Source organism: Phocoena phocoena, chromosome 18, assembly GCF_963924675.1.
Source record: "Phocoena phocoena chromosome 18, mPhoPho1.1, whole genome shotgun sequence".
Classification (NCBI taxonomy): Eukaryota; Metazoa; Chordata; class Mammalia; order Artiodactyla; family Phocoenidae; genus Phocoena; species Phocoena phocoena.
The window spans coordinates 7,909,499-7,925,766 of NC_089236.1; the positions used below are offsets into that span (position 1 = coordinate 7,909,499).

At 43.9% G+C, this 16,268-nt stretch overlaps 1 protein-coding gene across 1 annotated transcript in view; it reads left to right on the forward strand.

Moving 5' to 3' along the window:
* The first annotated feature begins 1,931 nt into the window (after positions 1–1,931).
* The window catches only part of B3GLCT (beta 3-glucosyltransferase), an 86,684-nt gene continuing 72,347 nt past the window's right edge, over positions 1,932–16,268 (forward strand). Inside the window, exons 1-2 of the mRNA XM_065896331.1 lie at positions 1,932–2,109; positions 13,836–13,945. Coding sequence (XP_065752403.1) covers positions 1,932–2,109; positions 13,836–13,945 — 288 coding nt within the window. The remainder of the gene's footprint in view (positions 2,110–13,835; positions 13,946–16,268) is intronic.

The window sequence follows — 16,268 nt, forward strand, 5'->3', positions numbered from 1 at the left end:
TATTTTCTGGCTGCGCTGAATCTTCGTTGCGGCGCGTGGGCTTCTCTAGTTGTGACGCACGGGCTCAGTAGTTGAGGTGCGCAGGCTTAGTTGCCCCGCGGCGTGTGGGATCTTAGTTCCCCAACCAGGGATCGAACCCACGTCCCCTGCATTGGTAGGAGGATTCTTAACCACTGGACCACCAGGGAAGTCCTGGTGGTGTCATTCTTGACGGCAGTACGTCTGAGCCCCCAAAATGTTAAATATGATAATTAGCAGAGCCCGTTTACCTGAGGAACACACAACTAGAATTGGTACTGTCGCTGATGTATTTGTAACGCTTAGCGTTTACAAGTTTTTAAAATTAACCCTCCCAAGAGCACCATGAACCATCTTACTCGGGAAGAGCGAGCCTCACCTCAATTCAGTGACGTGCTCAGGGTCACATCAGAGAGGAACGGCCCCATAGGAATCTTCTGCTGTGATGCAGAAGTATTGATACGTTGTTGCTGCCCCCCCCCCCCCCCCCCGCTTATTTTGGTCTCTTTCTTTAGGGAAGCATTCTAAGCTCTCATTTTCAATGTCTACCCCCAAATGTTAATATGTACCATACATATGTATTTGGTGTATTGCTAGTTTTGTTATGTGACGAGATTTATCTTTTTCTCTTTTATTTAAAATACAGAATTTGGAGAAAAGTGGTATATCAGAGAAAAATGACGTAGGTGAGTAATGATTTCATTTTTAACTTAAGAGTATGTATCCAGGTGTACTCCTTGTAAATTATGTTTCAGTGAAGTGAATTTTCCTTTCTGATTTTATTTATGGGATAAATATTGTTGTCCAAATAGGCCGTCTTTGGCCCAGCCCGGTGTTTGCCCTCATGAAGACACAGGGAGAACACTTTTCAGATTGACATATTGGAAGTAACAGCTAATATGTTGGATTAAATTCCCTCGGCCACAGTTTACTGAGTTGCCAGTAAGGACAGATTCCCATGCCAGGGGGGCCGCTGTGAGGGTGCGGAGACAAATGAGACAGAGGCTGTTCTTAGGGTGGCACACTTCGCGGGATGAAGGGTCAGCTGTGGCCTTTGCTCACGTGCCCTCCGCTTGGAGCCGGGTCGCCACTGCTGACCTGCAGGCAGCATGCCCGTCCCCTTCGGGTCAGCTTGGCAGCCGCGTCTTCTTTTAAAACATGGGGCGAGGCCGCTCCTGGCTGCCTTGCAGACACACTGTACCCGCCTCACAGCCCATCAGCCCTCATGTCTGCACTCCCTTTTACACACATCTTTCTCCCCATGTATAGTGAGCATCTTCAGGGGTGTGACCATGAGTTCGGATTTGGATTCCGTGGGCAGCGGGCCCCAGGGTGTTGATGGGAGGGGCAGGGCCACGCCTCTGTGTGTTGGGTCTCTTCCTAGAGGGTGTGAACTTGATCATTGTCAGTCATCCCAGGGTGGGCCATGGAGACCTGGGAGGTGGGCCTTTGGACGGGGGAAAGGGACGCTTTCCTTCCTAGGCCCTCCTTGCCTGGGCCTGGGTTCTGAGGCGTCTAGAAGGCAGGAGAGGGCCCCCCTCCGGGTGGCAGGGTAGGATGGCCTGTGCTGGACCTGGGTGTGCGGGGACCACAGGGGGTGGGCTGGAGTCTTCGGATCAGAGAGCAGCAGTGTTTAAGGAGCCACGGGGGTTCATTGCTCTGCCTTTCCTGCATTACAACACCCTGTGTGGCTGAGCCTCTCACGGGAGGAGACTTAAAATCCTCAGAGATTTTACCTCTGCGGCCGAGCCTTAGGCATTTGGGCATTTGGCTGTGTGTTGATTCTGTGGGAGCTGGTGGGCCTCCTCGTAGTAAGTGGTTCTTAAATGAACAATGGCCCTGATCTGGAATGTGGTCTTGAACGTACCTGGGGAGCTGCCTGAGCAAGTGAATCTACAGTCTCCAAGTTGCAAATGGCAAATCCAGTGATAACTGAACTTGAAAAACGACTCAGGGAGCTTATTTGCTACACTCTTAACGTCAGTCTGCAGGACCGGGATGGCGGTGGGGCTACGAAAGCAGCCATCCCAGCAGAATCGGTGCCTGGATCCTGGTCTCACAGTGCTCAGGGCTGGGTGACCGACTCCAAGCGTGGGGCGGTCTTTTTTCCTCTTTTGACTCATTGCCTAATCAGGACATTCACTGGTGACCATGGTTCTCACCAAGTACGACATCCCTCCGGTGGCTCTTCCGTGTGTGTGTGTGTCCATCCCCCAGCCTGAAGTCCCAGGCACTTGTTATGCAGCTTTTGTCAGAAGACCATCACATTGATTTCACATCGGAAAAACACCAGCGTGAGATAATTTTTGACCGGGAGAGATTAGTACTTAGTGGAATGGTTGGTGCATGGTATATACTCAGAAATGGGAGAATTAGAGAACCTTTGATTGCTTTTTCTTTTTGTGAATTTTTGAATTGTATTTTATTTACTTTTTTGTACAGGAGGTTCTTATTAGTTATCCATTTTAAACAAATTAGTGTATATACGTCAATCCCAATCTACAATTCATCCCACCGCCCCCCCCCCCAACTGCTTTCCCCCCTTGGTGTCCATACGTTTCTTCTCTACATCTGTGTCTCAATTTCTGCCCTGCAAACCAGTTCATCTGTACCATTTTTCTAGGTTCCACATACATGTGTTAATATACGATATTTGTTTTCCTCTTTCTGACTTACTTCACTCTATGACAGTCTCTAGATCCATCTACGTCTCTACAAATGACTCAATTTCGTCCCTTTTTATGGCTGAGTAATATTCCATTGTATATATGTACCACATCTTCTTTATCCATTCATCTGTCGATGGGCATTTAGGTTGCTTCCATGACCTGGCTATTGTAAATAGTGCTGCAATGAACATTAGGGTGCATGTGTCTTGTTTTTTTTTTAGTGGTACGTGGGCCTCTGACTGCTGTGGCCTCTCCCGCTGTGGAGCACAGGCTCTGGAATGGGCAGGCTCAGCGGCCATGGCTCATGGCCCAGCCACTCTGCGGCATGTGGGATCCTTCCGGACCGGGGCATGAACCCGTGTCCCCTGCATCGGCAGGCAGACTCTCAACCACTGCGCCACCAGGGAAGCCCGCATGTGTCTTTTTGAATTATGGTTTTCTCAGGGTATATGCCCAGTAGTGGGATTGCTGGGTCATATGGTAGTTCTATTTTTAGTTTTCTAAGGAAGCTCCGTACTGTTCTCCATAGTGGCTGCACAACAGTGCAAGAGGGTTCCCTTTTCTCCACCCTCTCCAGCATTTGTTGTTTGTAGATTTTCTGATGATGCCCATTCTAACTGGTGTGAGGTGGTTCCTCACTGTAGTTTTGATTTGCATTTCTCTAATAATTAGTGATGTTGAGTAGCTTTTCATGTGCTTCTTGGCCATCTGTATGTCTTCTTTAGAGAAATGTCTATTTAAGTCTTCTGCCCATTTTTGAATTGGGTTATTAGTTTTTTTAATATTGAGCTGCATGAGCTGTTTATATATTTTGGAGATTAATCCTTTGTCCGTGATTCGTTTGCAAATATTTTCTTCAATTCTGAGGGTTGTCTTTTTGTCTTGTTGTAGTTTCCTTTGCTGTGCAAAACCTTTTAAGTTTCATTAGGTCCCATTTGTTTATTTTTGTTTTTATTTCCATTACTCTAGGAGGTGGATCAAAAAAGATCTTGCTGTGATTTATGTCAAAGAATGTCTTCCTGTGTTTTCCTCTAAGAGTTTTATAGTATCGGTCTTACATTTAGGTCTCTAATCCATTTGGAGTTTATTTTTTGTGTATGGTGTTAGGGAGTGTTCTAATTTCATTCTTCTACATGTAGGTGTCCAGTTTCCCCCGCACCACTTATTGAAGAGACTGTCTTTTCTCCATTGTATATCCTTGCCTCCTTTGTCATGGATTAGTTGACCATAGATGTGTGAGTTTATCTCTGGGCTTTCTATCCTGTGCCATTGATCTATATTTCTGTTTTTGTGCCAGTACCATATTGTCTTGATTACTGTAGCTTTGTAGTATAGTCTGAAGTCAGGGAATCTGATTCCTCCAGCTCCGTTTTTTTCCCTCAAGATCGCTTTGGCTATTTGGGGTCTTTTGTGTCTCCATACAAATTTTAAGATTTTTTTTCTAGTTCTGTAAAAATGCCATTGGTAATTTGATAGGGATTGCATTGAACCTGTAGATTGCATTGGGTAGTATAGTCATTTCAGTGTTTATTCTTCCAATCGAACATGGTATATCTCTCCGACTGTTTGTATCATCTTTAATTTCTTTCATCAGTGTCTTATAGTTTTCTGAGTACAGGTCTTTTGTCTCCCTAGGTAGGTTTAGTCCTAGGTATTTTATTCTTTTTGTTGCTGTGGTAAATAGGAGTGTTTCCTTAATTTCTCTTTCAGATTTTCATCATTAGTGTATAGGAATGCAAGAGATTTCTGTGCATTGATGTTGTATCCTGCAACTTTACCAAATTCATTGATTAGCTCTAGTGGTTTTCTGGTGGCATCTTTAGAATTCTTTATGTATAGTATCATGTCATCTGCAAACACTGACAGCTTTACTTCTTCTTTTCCGATTTGTATTCCTTTTATTTCCTTTTTTTCTCTGATTGCCATGACTAGGACTTCCAAAACTCTGTTGAATAATAGTGGTGAGAGTGGACATCCTTGTCTTGTTCCTGATCTTAGTGGAAATGCTTTCAGTTTTTCACCATTGAGAATGATGCCTGCTGTGGGTTTGTCATATATGGCCTTTATTATGTTGAGGTAGGTTCACTCTATGCCCACTTTATGGAGAGTTTTTATCATAAATATGTGTTGAATTTTGTCAAAAGCTTTCTCTGCATCTATTGTGATGATCATATGGTTTTTCTTCTTCAATTTGTTAATATGGTGTATCACATTGATTTGCATATATTGAAGAATCCTTGCATCCCTGGGATAAATCCCACTTGATCATGGTGTATGATCCTTTTAATGTGTTGTTGGGTTCAGTTTGCTAGTATTTTGTTGAGGATTTTTGTATCTATATTCATCAGTGATAGTGGTCTGTAATTTTCTTTTTCTGTAGTATCTTTGTCTGGTTTTGGTATCAGGGTGATGGTGGCCTCATAGAATGAGTTTGGGGTGTTCCTTCCTCTGCAATTTTTTGGAAGAGTTTGAGAAGGTTGGGTGTTAGCTCTTCTGTGAATGTTTGATAGAATTCACCTGTGAAGCCCTCTGGTCCTGGACTTTTGTTGGAAGATTTTTAATCACAGTTTCAATTTCATTACTTGTGATTGGTCTGTTCATATTTTCTGTTTCTTCCTGGTTCAGTCTTGGAAGTTATACCTTTCTAAGAATTTGTCCATTTCTTCCAGGTTGTCCATTTTATTGGCATAGAGTTGCTTGTAGTAGTCTCTTAGGATGCTTTGTATTTCTGAGTGTCCGTTGTAACTTCTCCTTTTTCATTTCTAATTTTATTGATTTGTGTCCTCTCCCTCGTTTTCTTGATGAGTCTGGTTAATGGTTTATCAATTTAGTTTATCTTCTCAAAGAACCAGCTTTTAGTTTTATTGATCTTTGCTATTGTTTTCTTTGTTTCTGTTTCATTTATTTCTGCTCTGATCTTTATGATTTCTTTCCTTCTGCTAACTTCAGGTTTTGTTTGTTCTTCTTTCTCTAGTTCCTCTAGGTGTAAGGTTAGATTGTTTATTTGAGATGTTTGTTGTTTCTTGAAGTAGGATTGTATTGCTATAAACTTCCCTCTTAGAACTGCTTTTGCTGCATCCGTAGGTTTTGGATTGTCGTGTTTTCATTGTCATTTGTCTCTAGGTATGTTTTGATTTCCTCTTTGATTTCTTCAGTGATCTCTTAGTTGTTTAGTAATGTATTGTTTAGCCCCCATGTGTTTGTCTTTTTTACATTTTTTTCCCCCGTAATTGATTTCTGATCTCATAGTGTTGCGGTCAGAAAAGATGCTTGATATGATTTCAATTTTCTTAAATTTACTGAGGTTTGATTTGTGTCGCAAGATGTGATCTATCCTAGAGAATGTTCCGTGCGCCCTGAGAAGAAAGTGTAATCTGCTGTTTTTGGATGGAATGTCCTATAAATATCAATTAAATCTATCTGGTCCATTGTGTCATTTAAAGCTTGTGTTTCCTTATTAATTTTCTGTTTGGATGATCTGTCCATTGGTGTAAGTGAGGTGTGAAAGTCCCCCACTATTATTGCGTTACTGTCGGTTTCCTCTTTAGAGATGTTAGCAGTTGCCTTATGTATTGAGGTGCTCCTGTGTTGGGTGCATATATATTTATAATTGTTATATCTTCTTCTTGGATTGATCCCTTGATCATTACGTAATGTCCTTCCTTGTCTCTTGTAACATTCTTTATTTTAAAGTCTATTTTGTCTAATATGAGTATTGTTATTCCAGCTTTCTTTTGATTTCCTTTTGCGTGGAATATCTTTTTCCATCCCCTCATTTTCAGTCTGTATGTGTCCCTAGGTCTGAAGTGGGTCTCTTGTAGACAGCATATAGATGGATCTTTTTATTGTATCCATTCAGCCAGTCTGTGTCTTTTGGTTGGAGCATTTAATCCATTCACGTTTAAGGTAGTTATCAATATGTATGTTCGTATTTCCATTTTCTTAATTGTTTTGGGTTTGTTTTTGTAGGTCCCTTTCTTCTCTTGTGTTTCCCACTTGGAGAAGTTCCTTTACAATTTGTTGTAGAGCTGGTTTGGTGGTGCTGAATTCTCTTAGCTTTTGCTCGTCAGTAAAGCTTTTGATTTCTCCATCGAATCTGAATGAAATCCTTGCTGGGTAGAGTAATCTTGGTTGGTTCTTCCCTTTCATCACCTTAAGTATATCATGCCACTCCCTTCTGGCTTGTAGAGTTTCTGCTCAGAAATCAGCTGTTAACCTTACTGGAGTTCCCTTGTATGCTATTTGTCATTTTGCCCTTGCTGCTTTCAATAATTTTTCTTTGTCTTTAATTTTTGCCAACTTGATTACCGTGTGTCTCGGTGTGTTTCTCCTTGGCTTTATCCTGCCTGGGATTCTCTTCACTTCCTGGACTTGGGTGGCTATTTCCTTTCCCATGTTAGGGAAGTTTTCAACTGTAATCTCTTCAAATATTTTCTTGGGTTCTTTCTCTCTCTCTTCTCCTTCTGGGACCCCTATAATCTGAAAGTTGTTGCATTTAATGTTTCCCAGAGGTCTCTTAGGCTGTCTTCATTTCTTTTCATTCTTTTTTCTTTATTCTGTTCTGCAGCAGCAAATTCCACCATTCTGTCTTCCAGGTCACTTATCTGTTCTTCTGCCTCAGTTATTCTGCTATTGATTCCTTCTAGTGTAGTTTTCATTTCAGTTATTGTATTGTTCATCTCTGTTTGTTCATTCTTTAATTCTTTTAGGTCTTTGTTAAACATTTCTTGCATCTTCTCGATCTTTGCCTCCATTCTTTCCCTGAGGTCCTGGATCATCTTCACTATCATTATTCTGAATTCTTTTTCTGGAAGGTTGCCTATCTCCACTTCATTTAGTTGTTTTTTTGGGGTTTTATCTTGTTCCTTCATCTGGTACATAGCCCTCTGCCTTTTCATCTTGTCTGTCATCCTGTGAATGTGCTTTTTCCACAGGCTGCAGGATTGTAGCTCTTCTTGCTTCTGCTGCCTGCCCTCTGGTGGATGAGTCTGTCTAAGGGGCTTGATGGGAGGGACTGGTGGTGGATAGAGCTGGCTGTTGCTCTGGTGGGCAGAGCTCAGTAAAACTTTAATCTCATTGTCTGCTGATGGGTGGGGCTCGGTTCCCTCCCTGTTGGTTGTTTGGCCTGAGGCGAACCAACACTGGAGCCTACCCAGGCTCTTTGGTGGGGTAATGGTGGACTCTGGGAGGGCTCATGCCAAGGAGTACTTCCCAGAACTTCTGCTGCCCGTGTCCTTGTCCTCACGGTGAGCCACAGCCACCCGCTGCCTTGTCAGGAGACCATCCAACACTAGCAGGTAGGTCTGGTTCAGTCTCCTATGGGGTCACTGCTCCTTCCCCTGAGTCCTGATGTGCACAGTACTTTGTGTGTGCCCTCCAAGAGTGGAGTCTCTGTTTCCCCCAGTCCTGTCGAAGTCCTGCAATCAAATCCCACTAGCCTTCAAAGTCTGATTCTCTAGGAATTCCTCCTCCTGTTGCTGGACCCCCAGGTTGAGAAGCCTGACATGGGGCTCAGAACCTTCAGTCCAGTGGGTGGACTTCTGTGGTATAAGTGTTCTCCAGTTTGTGAGTCACCCACCCAGCGGTTATGGGATTTGATTTTACTGTGATTGCGCCCCTCCTGCCGTCTCACTGCGGCTTCTCTTTTGTCTTTGGATGTGGGGTATCTTTTCTGAGTTCCAGTGTCTTCCTGTCGATGATTGTTCAGCTGTTAGTTGTGATTCCGTTGCTCTCACAGGAGGGAGTGAGCGCACGTCCTTCTACTCCAGCATCTTGAACCAATGACTGGTGGGTGGCGCAGTGGTTAAGAATCTGCCTGCCAATGCAGGGCACACGGGTTCGAGCCCTGGCCCTGGAAGATCCCACATGCCATGGAGCAGCTAAGCCTGTGTGCCACAACTACTGAGCCCGTGTGCCACAACTACTGAAGCCTGTGTGCTCAGAGCCCACGCTGCACAACAAAAGCCACCACAATGAGAAGCCCGCACACGGCAATGAAGAGTAGCCCCCGCTCGCCGCTACCAGAGATAGCCTGTGCACAGCAACGAAGACCTAACACAGCTAAAAATAAATGATTTATAAAAAAGAAAAAAAAAAAAGAAAAGGATAGCTTTATTGCTTTGCTAGCAAAGGGAGACACACTGGGCTTCTGCCTCAAAGAACTGTGTGTCCCCACCTTTGATTGCTTTCCTCTTCACAGAAGAGTTAATCCTCCTACAGGGCTCCCTCTGTAGCCATCTCTGGTCCTGTTTCCTGAAAGTTCTACAGCTACCGTCGGCTTTAACACCGAGTGGGTCCTCGCTGTATCCTTGACTATCTTCCCTTCTCGCCCGTCACACTCATCATTATTGTCAGGCACTTAGTGTGTGACCCATTTATCACTCATTCCTGGAGGAGATACAGTGACAATCTGTCTTGAGTTGTGACTGTGTTTGCTCAAGGCACATTGCAGGGTTTAGGGAAGTATCAGCAAAGGGATGGGGAAATAGTGGAATCATCTTATTTGGTTCCACTGACCAGGCAGTGAGAGCTTAAGAGTCAAGTGGTTGAACGGCATGAACAGAGAAGACAACCCGGAGATCTAGACTCAGCCAGAATGCGATGCAGTCCAGGAGGGCTTAGGATGTATGTCAGGAAATATTTCCTGGTGCCGATATATAAAGAACAGCAGGAATTTAAGAACCAAACTGTACTATGCTGGTTCTTTCCTGGATTGGGGGTAGGGCTGAACGTGGTCATCGTTCATTGTGTCAGGGTTGTAGGACCTGGGTACACCTTTCCGCTTTTGCCTCATACAGGTAACTCCAGCACACGCACGCCGTTCCTTACCTCACCGTACAGCCTCCCCTAACTGTAATACTTTCAGGGCCCAACACTCCATTTGCTGTCCCGAACCTTCACTGCTCTCTCTGTTGGAAAAGTCGTCCCTGGGTGTCCCCAGGACTTGGTGTCCTCACCACATCCTCTGGGGAGGCTCTGCTATCTGGGGTCCCAGAGCGCTCTGGAGCTCTTCCCCAGTTTGAAAGCTGTTAGTCTGTAGACCCGGCCTCGTTGCGTGGCACATAGATCCTTCCTGATCTGATCTGGCTGACGCAGCCTTCCTCTCTAACTTTATCACTGACTGTTCCCTTCATCCTTTTCTCAGAAATGCCCGATAAACTCCCTGGTCACTTCTCAGGGCTGCTACCAAGATAAGGTGGGCTGTGGGCTCTGTATAACTCTCTTCTTTCTGCCACTGATCTGCTACCTTGTGCCTGAGTCTGTAGGAAACTGTGTCTTATTTTTTTTTACTTTTTAAATGTTTATTTCATTTCAATTTTTTATGTTAATTTTAATATTTTATTTTTTTGGCCACACTGTGCACATGTGAGATCTTAGTTCCCCGACTAGGGATTGAACCCGTGCCCCCTGCAGTGGAAGTGCGGAGTCTTAACCCCTGGACCACTAGGGAAGTCCCACTGCTGCATTTTAGAGGAAACTCAGGAAACACCCCTCCCCAGAAGCTCTCCCTGCACTGGCTCTCCTCCTCTGTGCCCCCAGGGTCCCCGCTTGGCTCTGCAGTGACACCCACGGCCTCGTGCTGTGATGGCATCTTCTGAGCTAGACTCCTGTGCTGGGGTCACGCTTGCTCCTTTGTGTATCCTGGATCCTCCTGCTTAGGAGAGGCTTGGAGATGTTTGCTGAATGAGTGCACACAGCATGCGAGATCCAAGCACTTGATAAAGGAAGGGGATGATCTCTCAGGAGCAGAGGAAATAGCACAGGACCCAGATATGAAAAGGGGAAGAATTCGCTTTTTTTCTTCTCCCCAAGCCTCTTCCCCACACCAAAGAGCTGCTTCTGTGCCAACAGTGGGAACTTTGCTGATCTGGTAGAGGAGGTGGTGGGAGTTGATTCCTGCAGGGTTAACCTTTTGACAGATGGAGCTGCTCTTTTTTTTTAACTTTAAAAAATTTTTTTTTAATTTATTTAATTTATTTTTTGGCTGCGCTGGGTCTTCATGACTGCGTGTGGGCCTTCTCTAGTTGTGGCGAGGCGGGGCTACTCTTCGCTGTGGTGCACGGGCTGTAGGTGCGCAGGCTTGAGTAGTTGTGGCTCTCAGGCTCTAGAGCGCAGGCTCAGTAGTTGTGGCACATGGGCTGAGTTGCTCCGTGGCATGTGGGATCTTCCCGGACCGGGGCTTGAACCTGTGTCCCCTGCATTGGCAGGAGGATTCTTAACCACTGCGCCACCAGGGAAGTCCGAGCTGCTCTTTCAAAAAAATTTATTATGAATTATTTATTTATTTTTTTTTTTTGAGGTACGCGGCCCTCTCACCATTGTGGCCTCTCCGGCTGCGGAGCACAGGCTCCGGACGCGCAGGCTCAGCGGCCATGGCTCACGGGCCCAGCCGCTCCGCGGCATGTGGGATCTTCCCGGACCGGGGCACGAACCCGTGTCCCCTGCATCGGCAGGCGGACTCCCAACCACTGCGCCACCAGGGAAGCCCTATTATGAATTATTTTGAACATACAGGAAGCTACAAAGAGTAACACGGTGTATCTACCACTCAGATTAAGAGATAAAGTATTCCTAACACAGCTGTAGCGTTTAAACCATTATCTTGATTTGGTGTCGATCATTCTCATTTCACACCATATTTGATACGTATACATGCATATATATGGTATATATCCATTTTTATATACTTGTGTTTATATTTTTGTAAACCATTGATTTATACTGTATGGTTATTCCCCTGTGCCTTGCTTTTTTCAGCATTCTGTCTGTAGGGTTCATCTCCAGGATCCATCTGGCTTGATCCACGTAGTGTCAGTTAATCCTTATTGCTGTGTAGTAGTCCAGTTTGTGTATCCTGTTAGGGGGCATCTGCTTTGCTTCCAATTCTTTCTTTTTACACAGTGCTGCTGTGAGCACTCTTGTTACATTCCCTTGTACACGCATCGAGAGTTTCTCAAGGATGACTAATAAGGCTGGAGTTTCTGGGTCATTGCACAGGTGCATCTTCCACTTTATTAAATTTTGCAAAAGTTATTCTCTGAGGCTTAATGACTCCAGTCTTAAAAAAAATAAATACTTCTCATTTTGATAAGTCAGTTATGTTAGTGTTTCAGATGTAGTGGATTGAAGGTTACATTTCAGTTGAAGTAGAAGATACCCGTTTGAACCTTATCTGTGTGTCTGATTTATACTGATTTAAAACAGAGATCGGTATGTGGAGGGTTCATGTTTATATAAACTCCTACAAAGAAAGAATGAGGTCATATTCAGCAGGTTGTTCGGCATTTCCTTTTAAATTTTTTGTTGAGTTTTAACCAGAGAGTATTTTGGATTATTTTTAGGATCTGGACTGCTCACCGTGGAGCTATTTGTTGTATGAATATTTGAGTGAATAAATGAATGGAACTATAGAACTGAACATGAGAACGATAAAATATAATGGAATAAATTAAAACCAAGTTAGCGGCCCTGAGTCGAGGGGTTAAAGTGAAAAGCTCCTGGTGGGGGGAGGGTCCTCACATTGATTTACTGTCAGCCTGCTGGAGGCTACAGTTTTTTAAATTTAAATTTTTAAAAAAATTTTATTTTATATTGGAGTATAGTTGATTAACAGTGTTGTGTTAGTTTCAGGTGTGTGTACAGCAAAGTGATTTAGTTTTACGTATACATATGTCTATTCTTTTTCAAATTCTTTTCCCGTTTAAGTTATTGCAGAGTACTGGAACAGAGTTCCCTGTGCTGTACGGTGCTCCTTGTTGGGTATCCGTTTTAAATATAGCAGCGTGTACATGTCAACCCTGAACTCCTAGTCTATCCCTCCCCCCACCCCATAACCAGGGTTTCATTCTCTAAGTCTGCGTCTATTTCCGTTTTGTAAATAAGTTCAGTTGTATTTTTTTATTAGATTCCACATATAAGTGATATCACATATTTGTCTTTCTCTGTCTGACTTACTTCACTTAGTATGATCATCTCCAGGTCCATCCGTGTTGCTTGGAGGCTAAAAGTTTGTGACATCTGCCTTCGGCCAGCACCCCTGTCTGGTGGCAGCGTCCTGACACAACGGCAGTCTCTTTTCTTTATCACGAGCTCAGAACCTGGGCAGGCCTGATGTGCTTCCCTGGTGCGGGGCCTGAGCAGCCCCGTCTGCGGCGAGACGTCTGTGTTCTCCCCTGGCCTGGACGCTGTCAAGACACCGGCTGCCCTGAAGCCAGTCTCAGCTGGCAGCAGCTATGGCCAGTGTTGCCGACAGGCTTTTACGCAGCCCTTCCCGCCACAGCCCTGCTGTGTGGAATCGTGGCTGTTTTCCTGGAGGTAACACTGCATCCTGGCCAGGTGCCTTGTGAGGTCATTGCTGAGCGTCACCTTGAAGGGCTGTCCAGAATGTGCTTGAGGTAGAGTGTTAGTTTGCTAGGGCTGCTGAAACTAAGTGCCACAAACCACGTGGCTTCAGCAGAAGTTTGTCTCCCGGTTCTGGAGGCTGGGTTGGTTTCCTCAGAGGCCCCCCTCCTTGGCTTGCAGGTGGCCGTCCTCTCCCTGTGTCTTCACAGCATCCTCCCTCTGTGTGTCTCTTGCCCGGATTTCCTCTTTTTATAAAGACGCCAAGTACCGTATATCGGATTAGGACCTATACTAATAACCTCACTTTAACTCGATCACCTCTGTAAAGACCCAATTCCAAATTAGGTCCCATTGTGAGGTGCTGGGGGTGAGGACTTCAACACGTGAAGTTTGGGGGACACAATGCAGCCCCTAACAGGTAGACACACTGTAGAGTTATGTGTGAATTGTTAAACGGCTTCTTGCAGACATTGGATTTTCAGTGACGAGGGAAGTGAGTGTTCTTTCCCACATTAACATTTGCGTACTTTCTGACAGATGCAGGAGCAATGTCACAGTTTGTTACCACAGACTTGGTCTAGTACAGCGAGCTTATTTACTTACTAACTTCTAGGAAGGAAGTTGCAGAGATCAGTTTAAAAAGGGAGATTGTGTTATTAGAATTACATATAAATTGATTCTTTTTCCCTAAGGGTTTATTGCCTGAAGGCTTGCCTTGTGGTTGTTTTTTTTTTTTTGACTTGTTTTCAAGTTTATTTCAGTCTTGTTAAAAAAATACCTGAAAACTTTTTGTTGTTGTCGTTCTAGATTTAAAAGGAATTGCATTTGTCATCCAGAGTCAAAGTAATTCTTTTCATGCAAAGAAAGCAGAACAGTTAAAACAAAGCATCTTAAAGCAAGCTGCAGATCTTACCCAGGTATGTAGAGGTGACTTGGAATGTCAGATACTTATTTCTTGATTCATTTATGTTTTCCAAAGCTCTTGGTCCATAGATGATCAATTTTATTGAGATAAACTACCTCGTTTTTGTTTTGCTGGCTTAATATGTACTATATTGTTTAAAATGCTCTAGTTAATTTCTAATGCTCAAAGCATCGTATTCTAAATTATTATATATATATTTAAAGAGAATTATATAAATGTATAGGACTATCATGGTTTCATCATAAAGTATGATAGAAAAAAGTGGAAGAAATAACTTTTTAAAGGCAGAGCTTAAAATAGCAAAGATAATTAATGTTCAAAATTTTGGTAACAAGTTCTATGGCAATTTCTATGTTGAAATAACATTTTCATTAACCTTAGTGCGGTGCTTCTTCTGTGAGTTTCTTAATCCGTTTTTAAATTGGATCTTATTAATTGAACTTTTGATTTGATTTATAATGTAATATCCAAGAAGGATTATGGAGAGAAAGATTGACACGTCCAGGTACACTTTAATGATGTTTGAAATAGGCGTGAGCTGAGTTTAAATCTGTTCTGAATGATGCTGGAGGTTTGGGGCAAAGGAAGATCTACCTTCTTGTGCTGCCATATAGGAGCTTTCTTTTTTAGCCAAGCAAAGAAATTCCTCCCAGCCCGCTCCACTATATGGCTGTGGCCTTCAAGACAGAAGTGCTGTCTGGAGGTAAAAGCCATCAAGAGCTCTCTGACAAGAGACCTGTGTGTTTGACAGACAGCTTCTTTCTGTTGGTGGGAGCCGGGAAATAAAGGGTTGGAGATATCGATGGAAAAATGAACAGCTGTAAATGGTATTCAAGGTTAAGGCACTGCTGACAGTAAAGCTTACTGTGCTTAATCTTTAAATGCTTTACGTATGAAATTCATCCACCCTCCCCACGTCCCCGCAAGGACAGACCGTCGGTTCCTCATACCTTCTCAAGGGAGAGGAAAGTGTTGCAGGCTATAGACAGGTGGTTGGTTTTTTTGGTTTTTTTCGGGGGAGGAACTTGGAGATAGGAGCAGCTTGATGAGTTTTAAGTTCCCCTTTGTCTGGAAACCCAACTTTGGAGATTTTCTTCTACTAAACCTTTTCAGATTCCATCAGAGAGGAAGTCCTGCAGCAACCTTGACAGGCTGGGGTTCCTCCGTGGGCTCTGGTAGAGGCCTGTGCGGGGGTCGGGGAGCAGGGCCCCACATAGTCCCTCAGTGGGGTCTGGGTGAGCATTCATGCAATTTAGCTCAGTTGGGCCTTGGCTGTTACCCCAAACTGTGAATCAGTGATGATGTCAGGACAGAGTTATGTATCGTTTGAATTCATATATGAATTAAGGGCACATATATCTCTGTACCTTGTTCCCAGAAGTACCTTCCCTTTTGTAGAGGCAGATTCATGTGTGTTTTATGAATTTTTTAAAAATAAATTTATTTATTTATTTTTTGGCTGCGTTGGGTCTTCGTTGCTGTGCGCAGGCTTTCTCTAGTTGTGGCAAGAGGGGGCTACTCTTCGTTGCAGTGCATGGGCTTCTCATCGCGGTGGCTTCTCCTGTTGCGGAGCACAGGCTCCAGGTGCGTGGGCTTCAGTAGTTGTGTCACGAGGGCTCAGCAGTTGTGGCTCGCGGGCTCTAGAGCGCAGGCTCAGTAGTTGTGGTGCATGGGCTTAGTTGCTCCGCGGCATGTGGGATCTTCCCAGACCAGGGCTCGAACCCATGTCCCCTGCATTGGCAGGCGGATTCTTAACCACTGTGCCACCAGGGAAGCCCTTGTGTCTCTCTTTTCTAAAGTTCTCTGAGGTCAGTATAAAACATAAGAACGTAACATCCTGGTTACACGCTGTAATATGGCTCAACCATGTTCAGTGTTCTGCTTGTGGTAACCTTTCCTAGAAAGGTTAGGAAACATTTCTATTTCTCTAAAGTGTTGAACTTTTCTAGCAGTTTATTCTGTGCTTCTGTTTAGTTTCAGTATGCTTCTACTTAATTTGTATTGTCCTTTGCATTTACAGTTTGCCATTTAGACCACCTGTTTGGCTGGTGACTTAGATTGCCACTAGGTGGCAGTATTGGTTTTACATTTAAAGGCACCTAATAAAGCAGTATCGTCAAGCAAACCCCTCTCCCCCAGCATCTAATTTCTGTGATAATAAATGGAGTCTAGAGTAAAGCAATTGGAAACCTCCCTTTAATTATCAGATAGTCTGTTTTTCTTATTCAGTTCTTTCCTAGCATGGAGGCCAGCTATGAGTACTGAAGTAGTTATGACAGGATTTCGTTTTAGCGCTTGGATTTAATTTGCTCACA